The sequence below is a fragment of the Mesocricetus auratus genome, unplaced genomic scaffold, assembly GCF_017639785.1.
Source record: "Mesocricetus auratus isolate SY011 unplaced genomic scaffold, BCM_Maur_2.0 Super-Scaffold_100031, whole genome shotgun sequence".
In the NCBI taxonomy this organism is placed as follows: Eukaryota; Metazoa; Chordata; class Mammalia; order Rodentia; family Cricetidae; genus Mesocricetus; species Mesocricetus auratus.
Genome location: NW_024429212.1, coordinates 5,670,916 through 5,692,884, shown reverse-complemented (window position 1 = coordinate 5,692,884; position 21,969 = coordinate 5,670,916). Strand labels below are relative to the sequence as shown.

The following is a 21,969-nucleotide window of genomic DNA, read 5'->3' as shown; positions in this document are numbered from 1 at the left end:
CATTGTTCCAAAGCTTCCACAGGCCTAATGGGGCTCTCCCCAGGCCTGGGCGCCATGGCAACAGTCACATGACCCCACAAACAGCTCTGCTGGGGCTCTTCTGTTCAGCCTGCTTCTTTCTGAAGGGAGCCTGGAGTTTGTGATCTGAGATGCATAGAGTCTCCCAGCTGATCACCCCTCGGGCTAATAGGGACCTGCAGAGAGCCTGGGAGAAAACCTACCAAGACCACAGGAAAAAGGTAGGAAAACACGAGCTAGCCTTATGCCGGGCTTTGGAGTGCCAGAATAGCCTCATGCTGGGCTTTGGGGTGCTGGCAGTGACCAGGGAAGTAGGGCATGAACCAGAAAGACACAGGCTAGCCTCATGACAGGCTTTGGGGTGCTAGGCAGAAACCAGGGAAGTAGAGCATGGGTCTAGCTGGTCAGAATGGTGGTTTCTTTTATTTCATGTATGTCTGTGCACCACATGTGTACCTGGTCCCTGTGGAGGCCAGAAGAAGATACTAGATGCCTTGGAATTGAAGTTACAGACAGTTGTGGGTGCTGGGATTCAACTCAGATTCTCTGGAAGAGCAGCCAATGCTCTTAACCTTGCTAAGTATCTCTCCAGCCCCGGACTGACAGTTCTTAACAGGGCTCATCGCTGTGAAACCAGTGAGCAAGATCTCCACAAACTTGGATTCAAGGTTGTCCCATCCCCAAACACAGCATGTGTTCCTAAAGAACTCAGTTTCTCCCAGAATCCTTGCAATCGCCCTAGGACAAAGACACATGTGTGTCCACCCCTGGTCCACACAATATGCACCAGAGGAAACTAAACCCTGTCCGCACTGGAATGGCAAGAGACAAGAGCTATTTCCACTCCTTAAATAGGGATGTGGATGTTGCTTAAGAATGTCATGAAGAGAGGACTGGAGAGATGGCTTAGTGGTTAAGAGCACTGGCCCCTCTTCCAGAGATCCCGAGTTCAATTCCAAGCACCCACATGGTGGCTCACAACCATCTGTAATGAGATCTGATCTTCTCTCTGATGCTTTCTTCTGCCATGCAGCCATGCATGCAAATTACATTAAAGTACTTGAATAAATAAATCTTTTTTAAAAATGTCATGAAGGAGCCCTGCCTTCTTATTGGGCTCATCTGCTAATGGCATGCCATTAGTTCTAGTGGAAACACCCGAGGGAGGGTGTCCTTGGATCTGGAAACCAGGAATGGGGTTATCCACTCAGTAACTTTCAGTGATTGCCCCAGGTACTGAGGCGACGGTCAACCCTTTTTCCTTCTGAAGTTTGAGGTGACACCCTCAGAGGTCAACTCGTCACTAGGCTTACTTGACACCCTACCTCACTGACCCCAGGAGAGCCCCCCCCATGTAGCTCTCCTCCCCAGCTCTTTTAAGGGCCTGAGCTAGCTTCCTTACATCTCATTGCTCTCTAGAGAACTCTCTTCCCTTCTATAAGAAGAGTAGCGTGGCCTTCTGGTTTCTTGCTCATGCCACCATGCGGGATGTTCAGGTTCATCACCTGCTCTGATCGTGACTGTCCGCTGTGCTGTTATCAACCTTTAGTAAAGATCTCTCACTTAGTAAAGATCTCTCACTAAGAAGCCAGAGTCAGTGACTGTTGTTCCTCTGAGTGATCTTGGAGACCAGCCCTGTGGGGGTTTTGTTCTCTTGTATCCCCGGGACTAGCCCAAACCCCATGAGGTAGACAGTCACCTGCGCTTATGTGAGTGACCGGCCTCTACACCTGCAACATGGTAAAACAGATCTGTTTTGAAATGGTCGCTGCGGCAGGAGCGGGCTGACTGAGCAACTGAGACTTTTGCGAGGTGGGTGGCAGACTGGGGTCCTGAGGCGCTTGGGAGCATTGGCTTGTGGCACAAATACTCGAAGTTTGAAATGCCCCGGAAGTCTATGACTGGAGTTTTTGGAGAACCTGATATGGCTATGACCACCAGCAGAACCAGCAGGCTGGGGACCCACAAACCTGGCACAAAGGTGACGACGATGTGAACGTGTGACAGAACAAACCATGAGTCTCGCTGAGAGACAAAGATGGGGAGGGAAGTCATGCAAGGAAGATGGGGAGGGAAGTCACGCAAGGAAGATGGGGAGGGAAGTCACGCAAGGAAGATGGGGAGGGAAGTCACGCAAGGAAGATGGGGAGGGAAGTCACGCAAGGAAGATGGGGAGAGAAGTCACGCAAGGAAGATGGGGAGGGAAGTCACGCAAGGAAGATGGGGAGGGAAGTCATGCAAGGTGCAGGAGGCAGTCTTGGGCATCCCTGATGGAGCAGCTAAAGCAAAGGGGGTTTGGATGAGGCACGCATGGCTGAGGGAGCAAACTCTGAATAGCAGCCATGCCGACTGAGGGTATGGCGAGGTCAGAAGCTGAGGACGTCAGGCAAGCAGGCTAGGAACTAGTGGGATGTCCCCGTAGGTACAAGGCAAGGGAAGGGAGACTGTCATAGTTAGGGTTTCTATTGCTGCCATAAGACACCATGACCAAAACAACTTGGAGAAGGAAGGGTTTATTTGGCCTACACTTCCGCATCATAGGGAAGTCACCAGAAGTCAGGACAGGAGCTCCAGGCAGGGACGTAAGCAGAGACCACAGAGGAGCACTGCTGACTGGCTTGCTCAGCCTACTTTCTTATACAACTCAAGACCATCTGCCCAAAGATGGCACCGCCCACCGTGGGTGGGACTTCCCACATCAATCATTAATCAAGAAAATGTCCTACAGACTTGCCTACAGACAATCTGATGGAGGCTTTCCTTCAGTTCCTCCTCCTAGATTTGTCTAGGTTTATGTTAAGTTGACAAACAGCACAGGGGCGATTGTGACTGTGACCCAGATACCAAGGGCCCTGCTGGATGAAGACAGATACGAGCAGGTGCGAGAAGGGTGATGGGGAGCAGCAAAGGATGGGGATCCCTGTCTTCCACCCCAAGCACAGAAGTTTGAATAAAAGCCAACCCACGTTCCATGTGGACAATGGAGGTCTCCGCTTTTCAAGTAGTTAGAGCTACATTAGGAATCTCTGAAAACGCAGAGGGCTTGATGAAACGCTGTGTCCCCAGCCACCAGTGACACCCCAGCGCCACCCCTGGAGTCTCAGTAGGTACTTTAGGACCGAAGAGCCCTTCCCAACCTGCTCCCACTCTTCAGCAAGCACCACCATTGCATACTCATCATCCTGCTGGGAGTGTGCCCTTCTCCCTCCTGGTCTGTCTGGCACGCTTCCTGTGACAGGCTTCCACTGCTGATGGAAGAATCGGCAACCCTGAGGGTGCATGGATAAAGCTTGTATTGATCTGCTCTTTGTGGTGTAATAGACACCCCGTACTAGACAACGTATAAACAGTACACAATTATTTGTTACAGTTCAAGAGGCTACACGTCCAAGACGATCAAGGATCTGGATGACTTAGTCTTTGTGAAGAATGACAGACTTAGTGAGATAAGAGAAGGGGCAGGCAGATTTCTGATGACTATAAGGACTTCAGTTTCATTCATGAGGAAAGAAACATTGTGACTTAATCACTTCCCCAAAGGTTCCAATGCTTAATACTACCACGGGAGGGTTAAGCTTCAGCATGAATCATGGACAAACAAGGAGGCAAGCCATAGCAATCTTCAAAACTGAAATCAAAGAAAACAACAAACCTGAATAGCCTAACTCAGAGGTGTGAGTACAGAGGTGCAATGTGCCAGTAGTGAAAACGCCAAAGGAGAAAAAAGGAAAAGAAAATCTATAAGAAAGAATAATAAGGGACATCCCCCACATCCAGACACTACAGCAGAGATCCAAGGAGCCCAGAAAATGCCACAAAGCATAAATGTTTCAAACTACACGTAGGCGTGCATATATTTGAACCTCAGAAAAAATAATAAACAATCTAAGGTGTTAGATAGATGTCCCAGAAAGCGTGTTCTGCCATGACCTTAATTTGATCCTTGGGACCTACAGGATGAAAGGAGAGAACCAACTCTCTAATGTCCTCTGACAGGCTGTGGAATGTGTTCATTCATGCAAACACACACACACGCACGCACGCACGCACGCGCGCGCACACACACACACACAAATAGATACATGTAATATGAGATTAAATACAGAGAGTCACAATGACTTGGACTGTGTGGGTCTGTGTACTTCAGTGGTACAGGAGCAGGAAAGAAGTCATAGGACTTAGTTGTTGTAAGGTAATACACTACTCGTGGGAATGTTATTTGAAAATTACTTGGAATAGCTGTAAATGTATGTCACAAACTCCATGGAAAACAGTTTTAAAAAGAGTCTTTAAAATGTTTAACTGTGTGGCTGGAGAGATGGGTCAGTGGTTAAGAGCACTGGCTGCTCTTGCAGAGGAAGGACTTGGGTCAAGCTCACAGCACCCACATGGAGGCTCACAACCTCCTTTAACACCAGTTCTAGAGGATCCGGCGCCCTCTTCTGGCCTCCCCAGACACTAGTTATACACACAGTACACATACACATAGGCAAAAACACTTGTGCACATAAAATAAAATTAATATTTTTTAAGATTTGTTTACTTACTTTATATACAATGTTCTGCCTGCATGCGTGACTGCAGGCCAGAAGAGGGCGCCGGATCTCATTACAGATGGTTGTGAGCCACCATGGGGTTGCTGGGAATTAAACTCAGGACCTATGAGTTAACCGTTGAGCCGTTTCTCCAGTCCTAAAATTCATATTTTAAAATGATAAAAGGCAGGAAGCTAGTGGAAAACCAAAAAAAGGAGCAAAGAACAAGGCTGATGGATAGAAAACAGGAGCAGATGCAGTAGACATGAATCCACCTGGATCAACACTTTGTGTGTCTATAGTCTGAATGGACCAGTCAAGTGACAGAGATTGGGACCTGTGAGGGCCTCCTCAGGTGAACGTTCTTGCCACCAAGCCTGATGACCTGAGTTTGATTTCCTGGAACTCACACGATGCAAGACAAGAGACAACCTCTGTAAGTTGTCCTCTGGCCGCCACACACATGTTACAGCATGTACACCCATGCATGCGTTACATCATGTACACCCCCAACACATAATAATGGGCAAGTGTTTTTAAACAGGAAAAATATCAAAGTGGATCAAGAATATATTTAACAATGTGTATGTTGGTCATAAGAAGTCCACGTTAGTCTAAAGATACACAGATTACAAGTAAATGGAAAAGCATACACCATGTTAACACTCAATGGAAAAGCATACACCATGTTAACACTCAATGGAAAAGCATACACCATGTTAACACTCAATGGAAAAGAATTCACCATGTTAACACTCATTAAAGGGAAGCAAGAGTAACTATTTTTAACCCTAAGCAGAGCAGACTTCAAAACAAGAACTGCTGTTAGGAGTGAGAAAATCATTACACGATCAAAGCAGGGGTTAACCCTTTGAAAGGACAGCAGTCCTTAACAAGCATGCAGCTAACGATGGCATGTCAGGCCACATGGGACAAAGAGAGTTAGAACAGCAAGAAGGAATTATGAATTGAGAGGGGAGGATAACAAAAGGATAATAGAAGGTAAGTATGATCAAATTACATTATACGGACATGTGAAAACAACTACAGTGAAATATAAGATGATTTTTAAAAAGGAAAAAGAGAAATACATGACTCTTCCATCACAGTGGGAGATTTTAATACCTTCAGCCAGAAATAGATCACCAGGCAGAATCTCACTCTGGAAATGTTTGAACTCAGTTCACACTATTGGTCCATTTGGTTGCTTGGATTGAATAATTTTTTTATATACAAAACCAAAGAAAGGCACAGTTCATAAAAGAAATAATAGACAAACTTGGTTTCATCAATATTAAAAATGCTTCTTCATGGTGGAAAACAATGCTGGGAGAGACAAGAGACAAGCCACAGCCTGGAGAAACATTTGTAAGACATATATGAGATAAACAATGTTTTTCAGAATGTACAAAGAACGTCTAAAACTCAACAATAAGAAAATAATCTAATTTAATATTGAGCTTAAGACTGAACAGGCATTACCAGATGAAATATACAGATGGCAGGTAAGCCTGTGAAAAATGTTCCACGGTGTTTCACGTGTAAGGCAGATTAAAACAATAATTAGACAGCACTATACTCCCATTAGAATCCCCATCCCTCAGGGACCCCCTACATGAGCATCTATCTCTTGGAAGCCACTGCCCGACTGTCCCTTGAGTTCCTAATGATGCTTCCTTATGTAGGCATGGGTGATCAAATTGCTTTGCACTGGGGACAAGCTTAACTTTCATTCTTGCTCTCCTCAGAGAGGTCGAAGACTGGAACCAAAATTTCTAGCCCTCTAATTGCATATCAGTCCCGGGGTGACTGGCCTCCATCTGAGACCAGGCAGGAGCCTCGTCGCCAGCTGGCTCACTGGCTACCACCAAGAACACACCTGTGGCTTTGGAGAGTTCCGGGATTCCGGTTCTATAATGACAGGAAAGGGAAAGAGAGAACTAAGTACACATCTTCTCACGCCTGTGTAGAGAGCACAGAACATTCTGGACAATCACAGTAGAAGACTTGGACAAATAGAAAGGGGTCCAACATTCTTGAAAATAAACACTTGATACACAAATAAAGAACTTTTCCCTTGAGTTGCTTTGTATCCTTAGGAAAACCCACTGTTTTCCTTTTCCCCTGGGACTAGACACATTCATCATCAAGCTAACCTGGTAGCCATGCAAGAATACTCAGGAAATACTGGAAAGTGTGATTGGAGGAGGTCCACCTATGATATCAAATGTTAAAGCAAACACAAGGCCTGTGGACCTAAGCATTGCCAGTGCTAAGCCTGGACAGGAGACAGACCAAAGGCACAGTGCACTCGGCCTCAATTGCATCTGAAAATCAAAAGACAGTAAAGGTGGTTTCCCTACAGACTGTCTGTAGTCTCCTCGCTGTCCCAGAATCTGGGAACAAACAATCAAAGTGCAGCACATATAGCATATGTATATATGTATATATATATATGTATATGTACCTATATGTGTGTATATATATACTCATATATACACATACATATGTGTGTATGTATATATTCATATATACACATACATGTGTGTGTGTGGATCTTGCTGCAGTGTCCCCTGGTGGCAGAAGCAGAAGACCCCACTTCCACAGGGAGTGAAGAAGAGGCACTCTTTAATACAAGGCTCTTTTACAACAGCATAACTGCCCAAAATTAAGCAAAGCAAAAGTGAGTATAAGTAGAAAAAATAACTGCGATTTACATCACAAAAGCTTATATGAAAGTAAACTCTAAAACTAAGAAAAATGGAAATAGATAAGCACTAATAAACAAGTTTTCAGAAGACGTTAAGATGTTCAAAGAACTTTTGGCCTGTAAAAAGACTGTCAACTTTACTAATAATAGATAAATGCAAATCAAACTTGCCCTCTAATACTGTTTCTCAACTCTGAGGTTGGTGAGGAGCCCAAACGTCATTGGCAATGCTCTGGGGAAAGGGCCACCATCGTGCCGTGTGAAAGGCTCAGGCCCATGGGGGAACTGAGCAATACCTCATAGAATTGCACATGTTTATCCTTTACCCTAGCAGTCCCAATTCCAGATACACTGGCAAATGCTCAAAGACAGATTGCAAAAGATACTAATTGCAGCTTTTTTTGTAATGGAAAAATTGGAAACAATTCAAATATTCTCCAATGGGCAGCTGGGTAAGTAGGGTTCTTTACACGTAAGGACTATTAAATGATTGTATAAAAGTTAAGAAACTTCTCCACAGGCTACTGTTTAATTATTTCTGGAATGTAGTATGTTGTGGTTTGGGTATGGTTTAATGTTTCCTAAAGCTTTATGTGCTGAAATTTAAGCGCCATCATGAGGCACGTACATCATGAGGGTAAAAACTTGATCTGCTGTGATGTTTAGGGGTGAAGCCTGTGGGAGCGACTTGGAATTAGACAATGTCATTGAGCCCCAGGAGTGAATCCTGGTGGCTAAATAAAAACAGAGAGATGGTTGCAGCTTGTCTCTAACCTAGCATGAATGAATATTTGATTTCATCTCTATGTGTAAATAGATGATGATAAATAGATGATAGGTAGGTAGATAGATAGATACATAGATACATAGATAGGTACATAGATAGATACAGAGAAAGAGAGACAGATGATAGATGTGTGTGCACACATGTGCATACATGAATGAATTTCATCTCTCCTCACATGATTCTCTGCATCTTCTGGGTTTGACTTGTGAGAATGCCGTCACCAAAACTTACTGTGTAGACCAGGCTGGCTTAGAATCTGCCCCTGAGTACTAGAGTAGTGTCTCTGTTCATGTCTCCATCTCTGTGTCTCTGTTCATGTCTCCATCTCTATGTCCATGTTCATGTCTCCATCTCTGTGTCTCTGTTCATGTCTCCATCTCTATGTCCATGTTCATGTCTCCATCTCTGTGTCCATGTTCATGTCTCCATCTCTGTGTCCATGTTCATGTCTCCATCTCTGTGTCTCTGTTCATGTCTCCATCTCTGTGTCTCTGTTCATGTCTCCATCTCTATGTCCATATTCATTTCTCCATCTCTGTGTCCATGTTCATGTCTCCATCTCTGTGTCCATGTTCATGTCTCCATCTCTGTGTCCATGTTCATGTCTCCATCTCTGTGTCCATGTTCATGTCTCCATCTCTATGTCCATGTTCATGTCTCCATCTCTATGTCCATGTTCATGTCTCCATCTCTGTGTCTCTCTTCATGTCTCCATCTCTATGTCCATGTTCATGTCTCCATCTCTGTGTCCATGTTCATGTCTCCATCTCTGTGTCCATGTGGTTAACCTTGATTGCCAGCCTGATGGGGCTTGGAATCACCCTTGAAACAAATGTCCAGGCATAGCTTTGAGAGTTCCAGATTTGGTTAATTGAGGTGGGAAGACCTAGTCTAAATGTGGCCAGCACCATTCATTCCATGGACAGAGGTTCTGAACTTTATGGCTGTGAATGCAATGTGGCCAGCTTCTTCAAGGTCTTGTCTCTATCCCTTCTCCACAGTGATGACTGTACCCTCCAATGTGCGCCAAAAGAAAGAAATCTTTCCTTCCTTTCTTCCTTCCTTGCTTCCTCCCCCCTCCCTCCCTTCCTTCTTTAAGTTGGCTTTTCTTGGGTATTTTGTCCTAGAAACATGTAAAGTAACTAATAAACTCTGTCTAATTCTCTCTCTGTTACAGATAGAGAGAGAAGCAATTTAAGAAAGTACAGTGTACATTTTTCCCTCATATCTCACTATGTAATTTCCAAGAACAAAAACATTCTCTTTCATGACAGCTTTCAAACACATGAATGTTGGTACTTTGTGGTCCATTTTCTGAATCCCAAGAATGTAGCTATTCTCCCAACACAAAACCATTGCCTTTAGCCTTCATACCACTTGGAGTAGTTTAATTTCGTAATTCATGGGTGCCACAACATGAACTCTTTACTCTTTCTTTTTGTTGTTTGTTTTTGAGACGGGTTTTTCTGTGTAGACCTAGATTTCTTGGAACTAGCTCTTGTAGACCAGGCAGGCCTTGAACTCACAGAGATCCACCTGCCTCTGCCTCTGGAGTTCTGGATTAAAGGTGGGTATCACAACCACCAGCCGACATGAACTCTTTAAAGATATGATATACTTGTTTCATAGATTCCTCAGTCTGGGTTTATCTAGTTTCTCTTTGTAAGTTAATGCAGTCCCCACAGTCCTGAATGAAGAAAACAAAATACTGTGCCCATCTCACTATGGAGACATACTGTGGACACCTGTATCTCACTAACAATGACAATCCTGACCCATGGTCAAAAATATACCCAGTTTCCCAGAACCTAGACTGAGAAACAACCTTTAAAGCCCTCCTATGCATTGTCTGCTAGACTGCAGAGCTTCTGGCAGGTCTCCCATCCAAACTCAGTGCTGTGTTTCACATTTTGGGAATCTGCATCCTATGTCTTTAACATACAAAGGAGGTACCATATAGTATAGTGTGTCCAGGTCCCTCAGTCAACACAGGCTGTATCTTAAAGCTCTGTCACCTTCAGATTATCAGCTGACAGGTTCCAGAGTCAACAATCTGTCATCAGGTATCTAGAACACAAGGGATTCTTTTTACTGCAGACAAGAATGTGTTTAGATCTCATGAATATAATCTGTTACCTGTAATGGGATTCTTCCTGCCAGCCTGGTCCCAGAGCCGTGTCAACCCCAAATAACACAGAAGACACTATATTAATTATGAAGCTGTTGGCCGTTTGCTATGGTTTCTTATTGGCTAGCTCTGACTTAACTATTAACCTATAATTACTAATATATATTTTTATAAGGTCTTATCTTACCCAGGACACAGCCTCATGCATCCTCTCTTCCCAGGATCACATGGCAACTCTCTACTCTTGACTACATTTCCCAGAATTTCTCATTTAAAAGAAATGTTCCCTTTAGGTTTGCATTTATGTAGATGGAGATTTCTGTCCCACCTGGTCCTGCAGCCCCTTAAGTCCCAAATAAACACACAGAGGCTTATATTAATTATAAACTGTTTGGCCAATGCCTCAGGTTTCTTATTGGCTAGCTCTCTCTTAATTATTAACCCATTTCTATTAATCTATGTGTGGCTTACCTGTAATGCTCTAGTATGTTACTCTTTGGCGGCTACATGGTGTCTCTCTCAAGATTCCTTGTGTACTCTTCCCAGAATTCTCCTCATTCAGTACCCCCTCCTATACCTCCTGCCTAGCTACTGGACAATCAGTGTTTATTCATCAACCAATAAGAGAAACATATATTCACAGCATACAGAAGGACATTCCCCATCACATCTCCTAATAGGGAGCTCTCGGGAGTTGCTTTGTAGTCAGTCCTGGTATATGGGACTTCATGAATACATTGATGGGGCTCAGACAGCCCTGTAAGTTAGACTCAGGGCATGTCCCGCATCCATGTAATTCTCTATCCCACAGCAAAACACAGTCTCGCTTCTGAGAGTTCCCCGGTCCCACAACCTCACTGGCATTGCTAAGATCCAGTCAAATCGTGAGCCTCAGCGAGAACTTCCTGCCAGGGTCTATTTGGAATCTTTGGTACAAGGTCCTAATGGGAATGTCACAGCAACTTCTCAAAATGCCCCTAGCTTATTGACCACCCTATGCTGCAGGTCCAGAGTGCCCAGCCACTAGTGGACACCCACCCACCACGGACTTACGGCCACCTCCATCTGAAGCTCAAGAAGCTGAAGGTAAGCGCCGCTTCCTCTTCTAACCACATCCCCAGCTTACAAGGTGATCAGCTCAGAGCCCCTGGACCGTGACTGGACAAGCTCTTTAGCCTTGTCAAAAGCAAGGTGTTACCTAAGAGGTCAAATGACTCCGCCCCGATAGAGCTGGTTGGTGACTGTATCAGAACCTCCCCTGATATTGCCTGGTAATGACACAGACACAGACAGATACCTTTAGGGCAATTTGCACAGTGGAGCTCCAGATAATTAATTAGCGTCATTCCTTTAAATTTTTTGACCACTTCCGGATTTGTATTTCTTGAAGTGTAGGCCATGGGTGAGAGTGGCCCACACACAGTCGTGCATGCAGAGATGCCCCAAGACAAACCAAAAGGGATGATGTTGACCACCTGAACACAGCTGAAGGGCAGCTGAGCAAACCAGTGAGCCAGTCCGTTTAAAACCTGAAAGCAGGCCTGAGTGGCCTCACTACTCTCATGGCAAGATGGGAAGGAAGGCAGGAGAGCCCCTGGGAGCTTGTGGGCCAAGGAATAGGGCCTATCGAACAGCCTCTCAAACAGAATAGACGTGCAGGTGGACAACTAAGGTTGCCCTCTGACCTCCACAGGCATGCTGAGGCACACGAACACACACACAGGCACATGTGCACACGCACGCACACATGGTGATGGAGGCTATAGTTATAATCTTTTCTTCCCTCTGGAATTGAGTGTACACTTGTGAGCAGCATAACATATCTCCTGAGATAATTCCCACACTAGCATGGCCCCCACGTGACTGTTTAACGGATGACTTAACTGCACACGATACTGTAGCTCCTTGCTGCTGAAGCGCCATCCCAGTGCATTCCAACCCAGAGATGGAGTGGTCACCCTGCTCTTGTCCCAGTGCCCAGGATTGTGGTGCACCCTGCTAGCTGCTGCTGACACCCCAAGGGAACCTACAGAGCGTGACTTTGAAAAAAGTATGCCTGGAGGAACCTTGTGCTATTGATAGACCCCTGTGCCCGCAGATGGAGGAAGAAAGACTCTCCATCATCGACAGAGAGAACCGCCTGCTTCTGCGGAGGGTAGCCTCTGCCATGAGAACCAGGGGGCAGATGGACAGCAGCAATAACGTCACATACAGAAGGTAACAGGAGGGCTCTGAGCATTTGCCTTGCCAGCTCCAGGTTAGGCCTGGGTTCAAGGGCAGGGGGCAGGGCCTGGTGAGACAGAGGACAGACACTCTTCCCTATCACAAGAGCCAAATTCAAAGTGCCCACGTGCTCCTGACCCCCAACCCTCCTTGAGGCTCTGAGGCATATCAAGGCGTAAGAATGGACCCAGAGTGACAGCTGCCCAGCCACATGCCTGCTGTGTGCCAGGCACTGTCCATAGGACCTTCCCAACCACCATCCTCACAAGGATCGGCAAAGTGGAGGCTGCAGAGCTTCTTGTTTCATAGTGGGGAAACTGAGGTACAGTGAAGCTGCACAACTTGGCCAAAATTGCCATCACTGCGGAGGGTGCAGGGTGTGTCCAAGTTGCAGGGCACCCCATGGTCTTGCAGCGTTAGATCCTTGCTTGGGAGCTCAGATCTGATGTCTAGGTGAGAGCATGGCTGTCCCCTTTATACAAGCATTGTTCTCTGAAACCTGTGGTGTCTTCCAGCTTAGAATTCTGCTTCCCAAGAGGATGAAGGGCAGCTCCCTGTTCCATGAATGCACCCTATGAACACTCTCATGAGTCCGTTGTCCTCCCTTCTGCAAAGAGCGGTGCTCCATCCTTGGTAGCTATATACCCTAGGAGACCTCTGTAGTCTCCCCCTTTGAGTGCAGAGTTGTGCTGGTGACCACACAGGGCCACAGTGATGCAGGCTTTCCTGCAGATGCGCGTGGACTCTTGAGTCCTTTAGAGCAGTTTCCAGACTTAGAATAAACTAAACCACAGGCAAGCACCGGGCACCCAAGCCACCAGCTCAGGGAGGAGAGACAGGTGTTGTGAACGGGGACACTCGTCTAGGAGATCCTGTCTGTTTCAAGGACACAGAAAACGACTTGAATTCGTATAAATACAGAAAGAAGCTGGCTAACTCCTTAGAAAGACACAAAAGCCAACACTTTGAGAGAAACTATACAGACAATAACTACAGATGTACTCATGACAACTTTTCTTCCTCGTTGAGATACATTTGGCACTTGGTAAACAATATCTTAGAGTGAAGGTATATGGTTTGATGGGTTTACTATGTCACATACTGAATCCATCTCTACAGTGAAGATGGTACCTGCAACCCTTGCTTCCAACTATTTTGGTGTCGTCAGGAATCCTCATGACAGCCAGGCCCTACAGGTTGCTTGGGATATGGTTGGCTCTGTTACTGTATGCCTGTTCTGCAGAATGGCATTGGCTTATTTTGTTGTTGTTGTTGTTGTTGCTTGGTTTTCAAAGACAGGGTCTCTATACAGCCCTGACTGTGCCTCCTAGGTGCTGGGATTAAAATGTGTGCCACCAGGCCTGACTTGATTGACATTGTTGAGGACATTGATGGGTCATTCTTGGGCTGCTGAGTGGCACTCTCTCCTTTGACCATACCCTGTTCATTCACCTATTCAAGAGCATTTTGGGTTGTCTTGGTTGTTACTAATAAGGTTACAATGATTATTTATGTTTGAAAAAAGACAACTTATACCTGTGTCTGCAGAGACCAACAACTCAATAGAAAATAAAGAATTCAATTAAGCCACCCAGAGAGGGACCCCCTGAAGGAAAAGGAGGGACCCTTGACCATGCACCCCAGCAAAATGGATGACAAGTATTACACAGACAAACAACAAAAGTCAACCATTTAAAGCAGAGGTTCTTAACCTGTGGGTCACGACCCATTTGGGGCTGAAGGACCCTTTCACAGGGGTCACATAACAGATATCCTGCATATCAGATATTTACATTGCGATTAGCAAATTTACATTATGATTAGCAAATTTAGCAAAACCACAGTTGTGAAGTAGCATTGAAATAATTTCATGGTTGGGGTCACCACTGCACGGGGAACTATATTAAAGGGTCACAGCATTAGGAAGGTTGAGAGCCACTGATCTAAAGGTTTTGTAAATTGTCATGAGGTCACATTCAGTAGAGAATATCTTATCTCAACAAGGGAGGAAGCTACTCTACCCCACCCTAAGCTGGTTCACACAAGACCACCTTGGGAGTTGTGCTGGAGCCGGGGTTGGTTCTAGGCCACACCGATCTCTCTAAAATATGCACCTGTTCCTGGTTTGAAGCATTTAGCACTTTCAAAACAGGTCAGTACCCTTATGCCTTGGGCTGCCATGCTTCCCCACATGACTGCTGGGCCTTCCTCCCCTTACTGTCAACCTTCTTTCAAGGCTCTATCCATCATTGCCTCCTGGCTGCCCCCACTCTCCCTTAGTGGTGTGACATCTTTACCTAGTGACCTCAGTGCCCACTCCCCCAGCGGACAGAAAGCATCCTAGCACATGGATGGAGAGAGACGGTTTGCTGAATGTTTCTCAGTGGGAAGCAGACGAGAGCCCTTTTGACATTACCCAGAGCCTACCAGGCCCAATGATACATGGGTTCCTTTTGTGAGTGTGGAGTGAGATTTCTGTTCCATAACTCTTGGTTGACGAAAGAATGTGTTTCTTCCTGTCCGGAGCCTAAACAGGAGGACTAGAGAACAGAAGTATATGAAAGCACAGAAACAAAACAAAGTCATCCTGGAAAGACTCCGAAGCTCAGAACCCAGCTGTGGAGCCCAGAGATGGTGGGAGGACCGGGCTGCCGTGGCCAGATGTCCCCGCAAATGCAGACGCACCCAGAGAAAAGGTACCTGTGGTTCTTGTAAATATACAACAATCTAATTCCTGACTTCATCAGACTCATCTCACATAGATTCACTGAGAACTATCTGGTGCCTTCTGTACACTTGTCGGTGACTAGATGTCTCAAGTCACAAAGGCATAAGGAAGCCTGGGCCACTCCCCCCCGGGAACTCACCCATCGATCAAAAATGAGTTCAGCTGATTGGTTACAGGTTCAGGAGCCAGGAAGAGTTTGGTGAAAATATAACTTGACCAGATAGCACATTTCAAAACTCCTATGTGACTACATTGAGTATCTGAATTAGCTATTCTACACAGAATCCAGGGCAAAATAAAACTACAACCTGGAAGAATTTTCTAGAAAAGTTATACTCTAAACACTTCGTCTTTGTCTAACCCAAATCACTGGCAAGTTCATAATTCTGAATGAAGAGCAATTTCAGTCATCATTATTCTTGCAAATGTCTCAATGGAATCAAAGTAATTGGGGTCTTACATTTTCACTCACTGTCCTTATCCATGATGCTGTTTTCAAAACCAAGTCTATTCTAGGGAAATGTGTAGATGTCAAGTTGATAATAAGTAGTCCAGGCCGGGCGGTGGTGGCGCATGCCTTTAATCCCAGCACTCGGGAGACAGAGGCAGGCGGATCTCTGTGAGTTCGAGGCTGGGCTGGACCGACAGCCTCCAAAACAATACAGAGAAACCCTGTCTCATAAAAAAAAAAAAAGTAGTCCAGGACATAAAGCCTTCCCTGATCAAGCACCAACCCAAAGATTCCGTCCCCTAGATGCCATTCCTGTGACACCTGGTCTTCTAGTCCCCACTGTCTACACAGGTACTGAACTTGGTTCCTATTATTTCTGGTCATATGGCCTTCCTATTATTTGCCTGGACATTTCTTCTAAATCCCTGAGGTATCGGGACCAGTATTGCAAAGATATACAGTAAGAAGCAGTTACTAAGTAGCAAAACACTAGGGAAATTTAGTTTGCTTTAAAATTTACATAGAAAACTTGAACATTTTGTTCTAAATCTTGATTTTAATTGCAGAGCATTGGCATTTGCTACTATAGAAAGTGAGACACTAACAGCATGGAAATGATTGATTATTAAGCAGTGTCCCTTCTCAGACATCTTAGAAGTGATCACTGGAGCCATCTGTGCGTATTTTTATTTATTATGTTTGTTCACGCAGACATGTTTTCTATAAACTGCCCATTTCAGTCAATCACATTTCATAGAAATCATTCAATGCCAGCACATAAGGGTCTTTTCTATCCCCCTTTTTAGCAGTTAGTATTTTTGTACATATATACCTTATTCATATAGTCCCCAAGTTACAAAAAATCTGATTCTTTTCATTATTCTAACTGAAACTGTGATAATCACCATAGTGCATGCGTATCTGTAACTTTAATTTCGAGATTAAAACTGTTCAATTGAACGATGGACCCAGTAGACATCACTAACTTACTGTCTAGAACATTCTAGGTGCTGCTCTCCATTCTGGGGACAGAGCTTTGTGTCTCTCATACTCTAGCTGACAATGGATGGTAGACAGTGTTTAAAATTTTTGGACTATGAATTTCTGTTCATATCCTTTCATCTAGTTCCCGTGGATGTTTCTTTAAGTTATTATCAATATTTCAGTACTTACCTTTTTTTCTAGTGTTATTGACACAAGTATTCCCTGTCCCATGCTGAACATTTCCCCTAGGCTTATATTTTAGTAGTAAAATCTGCCAAGTTTTTCTCTATGACTTCTCTTTAGTATTCTAAGAGTGTGACAGTGCTCTCCCATATTTTGTCTTTTGCTTTTTTGTTCTGTTTGTTTGTTTTCAAGACAGGGTTTCTCTGTCATGGCTGTCCTGGAACTCACTCTGTAGACCAGGCTGGCCTGGAACTCACAGAGATCCATCCGCCTGCCTCTGCCACCCAAGTGCTGGAATAACAGGCATGCATACTCTCCCTGGCTTCAAAGTTCATTTTTTCCAAATATATTGGAAGTTAAAAGAAAATAATGTTGGGTGGTGGTGGCAGCTTTAATCCCAGCACTCAAAAGGAAGATGCAGGTGGATCTCTGTGAATTTGAGGTCTACCGGCTAAGTTCTAGGATAGTCAGAACCACACAGAGAAACCCTGTCTCGAAAAACCAAAAATTAATTAATTTTTAAAAGCCCACTTAAAAAATTAGATTGCTACATTTTCCAGCCTTTATTTAAGTCTTATTCTTGACGTTTCTGTGTTGGCTTTATCTAAGGTAGCCTTTAAGGACAAAGATGAAGTTTGTATTTTAGCGGAATCCAGAGCTTTTACTTAGTAAATACTGCGTTTGCTCTCATTTCTGGTTCTCGGAGGTAACGGGTCTTTGTTTGCTTGGACTGTCTCAGACTGTTTCGCTCTCCCCACTTTATGGAAAAGGAAGTGAAAAGGTGACCGGAAAAGAAGATGCAGAGGTAGAGACAAAAGGGAAGGCTGTTCTGCTTGGAACCACCCACAGCACGCGCTCCATGTAGGATGTCGCCAGCCTTGCAGGGGCTCCTGGGGCCACTTCTTAAGGGCAACCCCCATGTCCTGTCCGACACTCAGCTCTGGGCCTACGGGGACTTTGTCAGTGGCTCTGGACCTTTCCTCTTCGTGAAAGGCAGGAAACAGCTGCGGCTGCCTTAGCCTGTGGTCTGGAGGCAGCTTCCTTCCGGGAGCCTTTCGGTCCATAATAGGCATTTCCAGGACCTTCTCTCTGTGTGTCCCCGGAGAGAGTGAGGAATCTAGGGCTCCAGGGCCGCAGACACCTTAGCCCTAAGCCTCTTCCCAGTTCTGGGGCGCCTAGCTCTTAGGTGACTTCGCTTTTTTCCCATTTATTTATTTGTTTTTTATGTATTTATTTTGGTTTTGGTTTTGTTTGGTTTGAGTCAGGGTCTTACCCTGTAGTCCTGGCTGGCTTGGAACTTAGTAGACCAGGCGACCTTTGAAGTCACAGAGATCTGCCTACCTTCGTTTCTCAAGTGCTAGGATTAAAGGCCTCATCCGATAGATGTCCCAGTTTTTTATAGCAGTAAAATAAAATACCATATAAGTAAAATTGTTCTCTGAAAACGGTAGGTGTAAAAGAGGAAAGGACTCCGTTTTATAGGATTAGAAACCCAAAATGCACCCTTCTGGCTGGCTAGCTTGATCTGAACTCCTGTTGGCCCTCTATAAACTGGACCTATCAAGAGCCTCTCATAGGCGTGCTGGAGAAGACCACCCTCTCCCAGCCAAGGCATCAACTTCTCCCTCAGACCTGCTTGCTTCCTAACTCCAGTGGAGCAAACACTGTGCTATTAGGAAGAAGATATCTATGAGCTCATCCAGTAAAAACCATTGGCCATCCTTCCTGGGGCCTGGGTTAGTGGAAGCACACAGCCTCTACAATACACACACACACGCACGCACACGCACACTCATAATGAGAAAACTAAACAAATGAACCACCCCTGCGTGGTGGAGCAGTAGACACGCTCCAAGTTCTTCAAGCCATCTCCCGGCAACAAAACATTTTAACTTCCACCCTTCTTCACCACGTGCTTCTATCACGAGTCAAAACTGGGGTGCAGATGACACCTAGAAACCAGCAGCCGGTTTGCTGACTCGGTGCAAGCAAAGACTCCACAGAGAAACCATCATCTGGCTACACAAGCATCCAGGGAAGATGTGTGGTGGCCAGTGTGCGCATGAAAAGATGTCCAGTGTTGCTGGAGAAGTAGGAGTCAATACCACAGTGAGACGCCCTTCACACTTGCTATACTGGCTGACGTGGCAGGTGACAGCACGTGCTTGGGAGGTGTGTGGAGAAACTGCAAGACGCAGCAGTGACGCACTTACCTTGACAGCACTTTGCTGGTTAGTGCGGAAAAAAATGAGACAGCAGTTCCACACCTAAGGAGAAAGGAGAATTGGAGCCACAAATACACATGAAACTATACACGCATAACTGTGTCTGGAACAGCATTATTAACAATAGCCAAGTGTCTATAACCTGATGAGTGAACAAATAAAATGAGGTCTATCTGCACAATAGAATACTATTTTGCCATAAAAACAATGAGTGCCACATCATGGAGCTTAAAGACATTGGTGAAAGAGGCCAATGCAGAGTGGAGCGTGTGTGAAATGCCCGGCAGGCAAATCCCAGTGGCGAAAAGACTGGTGGTCATTTGGAAATAGGGAGGGGAAACTGGGGGGAAATACTTGTGGAATATGGTTTGGGGAGAGTTGGTGATTAAAATGTTTCCAAATTCCACTGTAATTATAGCTGTACATACATTAATATATCCAAACCTCTAAGGTATCCACTTTAAAAGGTGGCTTTTAGATATACAGTTACTATATTTCAGTCAAGTCATTAAAAAAAAACACAAAGATAGGAGCCAGCACGGTGGCACACACTGGGAGGTGGAGGGTAGGATCTGGACTTAAAGGATAGCCTCAACTACATAGGAGGTTCAGGGGCGGCCTGGTCTACGCCAGGCCTTGTCTCAACAAACAAACAAAAAGCCAGACACAGCAACAAAAGACTATCTAGGACATTCTAAATAAAAGATTGTCAGTTGAAGTGTTCCACCCCCCCCCATGCATTCTAGAGGACTGGCATGTTTTCCTGCCTTGCCTAAGGAAGATGACTGTTGTAGCATTTTTGGTCCCACAGGAGCTGAAACTGACGCCCAGCAAGGACGCAACCTCATCTGGATGCCCGATTCCTAAGAAGCCCAATGCCTAGAAACACTGAGGAGGCCTTCCTGTGCTTTCCCTGGGAGGGGTGGGGATGGATGTGGGTGTGTGCAGGTCTTGGTGCTGGCGGCCTAGCATCTGAGGTCAAGCTGGCTCCTGTGTGCCTCCAGGGACAGCCGTGAGGCCTGTGACACAGCACCCTGGAGCTCTGTGGTCACGATGTTCGCCGGATGACACAGCACAGCTATTTATTGTGTTACTGGACTGATAACTAAAAACAAAACATGCAGAGTAATGCTGAAAGTGACCGGGTTTTGAATTAGACTTTCTTTTCCAGCTATTAATACATTTCCTGAGTTACCATGAGTTCGGGTGGTTGCCTGAAATTCCCCTAAAAACTCTGACTATCACTTTACCAAATATGTAAATAAATCAAATTGAGAACTTTAACCCAGATCTAGACTACATGACCCAAGAAGGGCCCAGCAAGTCTTGCAGAGGAGTGTCTAACAGTCCTCAGCCTGTGTGTTTTTCCTGTTTTCGGGTGAGATCATATTTAAGCTATTCTACATCAAGGAGCTGCTAGTCTTTCTGCCTCAAGAAGTAACTAAAAAACCCATGTATATTTTCACCTATTCATCCAGCAAAGTACTGTGGGGGTGGGGCCACTTAAGTGAGGAAGAGGCATGCTCCATGCAAGCTGGGGGCAGCCATTTCTGCAGAGACTTTGTTTAGTTACCTATTACTCTGTGTGTGTGCGCGCGAGCGCGTGCATGTGTGTGCACAAGCCCATTTCGTTTCTTTGTGCTCAAACCCTTTAATGTATATTTAAAGGTCAGAAGCAAGTCTAATGCTGGCTCCCTAGACTACGATAGAGCCTTCAGTACAGAACCTCAGGACCTTCAGTACAGAACCTCGGGGCCTTCAGTATGCCATACAAACACGTGGGACTTGGGGGCTGGAGAGATGGCTCAGAGGTTAAGAGCACTGGCTTCTCTTCCAGACAGAGGTCCTGAGCTCAATTCCCATCAACCACAACCATCTGCAGTGAGATCTGGTGCCCTCTCCTGGCATGTAGGCATATCTGCAGGCAGAACACTGTATACATAATAAATAATTTTTTTTTTTGGTTTTTCGAGACAGGGTTTCTCTGTATTGTTTTGGAGGCTGTCGGTCCAGCCTGGCCTCGAACTCACAGAGATCCGCCTGCCTCTGCCTCCCGAGTGCTGGGATTAAAGGCGTGCGCCACCACCGCCCAGCCAATAAATAAATTTTTTAAAAAATCATGGAACTTGGGGTCAGGTCAATATGTTGCTGGACATTATAAAACTTCTCATCAGAGCAGCAAGTACGGCTGGAGTCTGCCTCACGCACCATACACGTGGCCTGTAAAAAGAATTATACAAGGTTGACCGTTGTCTACAGCAGGACAAGGTCACAATAAAAATAATTATCTCATGTGGGCTGTGCAGTATACCTAGCCCCTTTGGCTGCCAATCAGGATGCTAAATGCGAGGAGACATTCTGGAAGTTCGATTGACTCAGCTGAGTGAAGAGCCCAGGCCTCCCAGGGCTCAGGCTGTGCACTTCCTTCCCCCTCCAGACATGCCTGTCACGCCCAAAAGAGAAGCAAGGACACCTATGAGCTGAAGTCTTGCCGTGCGGAGGGGACTCTGCAAAACAATCAAGCCTCAGGCTAGGGAGACGGCTCAGAGGTCCCAAGTTCAATTCCCAGCAACCACATGGTGGCTCTCAACCATCTGTAGTGGGATCTGGTGCCCTCTTCTGGCCTGTGAGTATAAACGCAGGCATAACGCTATATGTAATAAATAAATAAATAAATCTTTAAAAAAATATATAAAGCCTGGAAAGTACATAACACAGCTGGGCAGAGCCTAATGCACAAGATGGCAGGCACATTTGTCCTGCCTCGCACAGGCTCGGCAGCTCAAGAGGCCTCTTTCTGCCATGTGGCGCCATCTCTTGGTTTCTAGGGAGCAAGACGCTTCTCATAACAACTTGTCTATTTTCTTGAAGTTAACCATGGTATCTGATAAAAACACATGGTGGACACATGAAAACCACTTGCATAAGAGCCAAATTAGTTTTCAGGTAACCTACGAGTAGGAAACTACAGCTAACACTGTCCCTTAGAAGATGGAT

The 21,969-nt window shown here is 45.3% G+C and overlaps 1 protein-coding gene across 4 annotated transcripts; it reads left to right on the top strand.

Annotated features, from left to right (window-relative positions):
• Positions 1 to 80: 80 nt before the first annotated feature.
• Cfap97d2 (CFAP97 domain containing 2) lies at positions 81 to 21,645 on the top strand. Of its 4 annotated transcripts, none has more exons than XM_040733508.1 (5): positions 81 to 239; positions 11,184 to 11,264; positions 12,277 to 12,395; positions 14,928 to 15,097; positions 21,410 to 21,645. In XM_040733508.1, exons 1-5 carry the CDS (start codon positions 150 to 152, stop codon positions 21,454 to 21,456), a joined length of 507 nt encoding a protein of 168 aa, XP_040589442.1. In that variant the 5' UTR covers positions 81 to 149; the 3' UTR covers positions 21,457 to 21,645. The 4 variants fall into 4 exon arrangements, with proteins under 4 accessions (XP_040589442.1, XP_012977891.1, XP_040589443.1 ...); XM_013122437.3 differs by lacking the exon at positions 21,410 to 21,645 and adding an exon at positions 19,784 to 20,256 and having other exon boundaries at positions 14,937 to 15,097; XM_040733509.1 differs by lacking the exon at positions 21,410 to 21,645 and adding an exon at positions 16,147 to 19,775.
• The last annotated feature ends 324 nt before the right edge of the window (positions 21,646 to 21,969 follow it).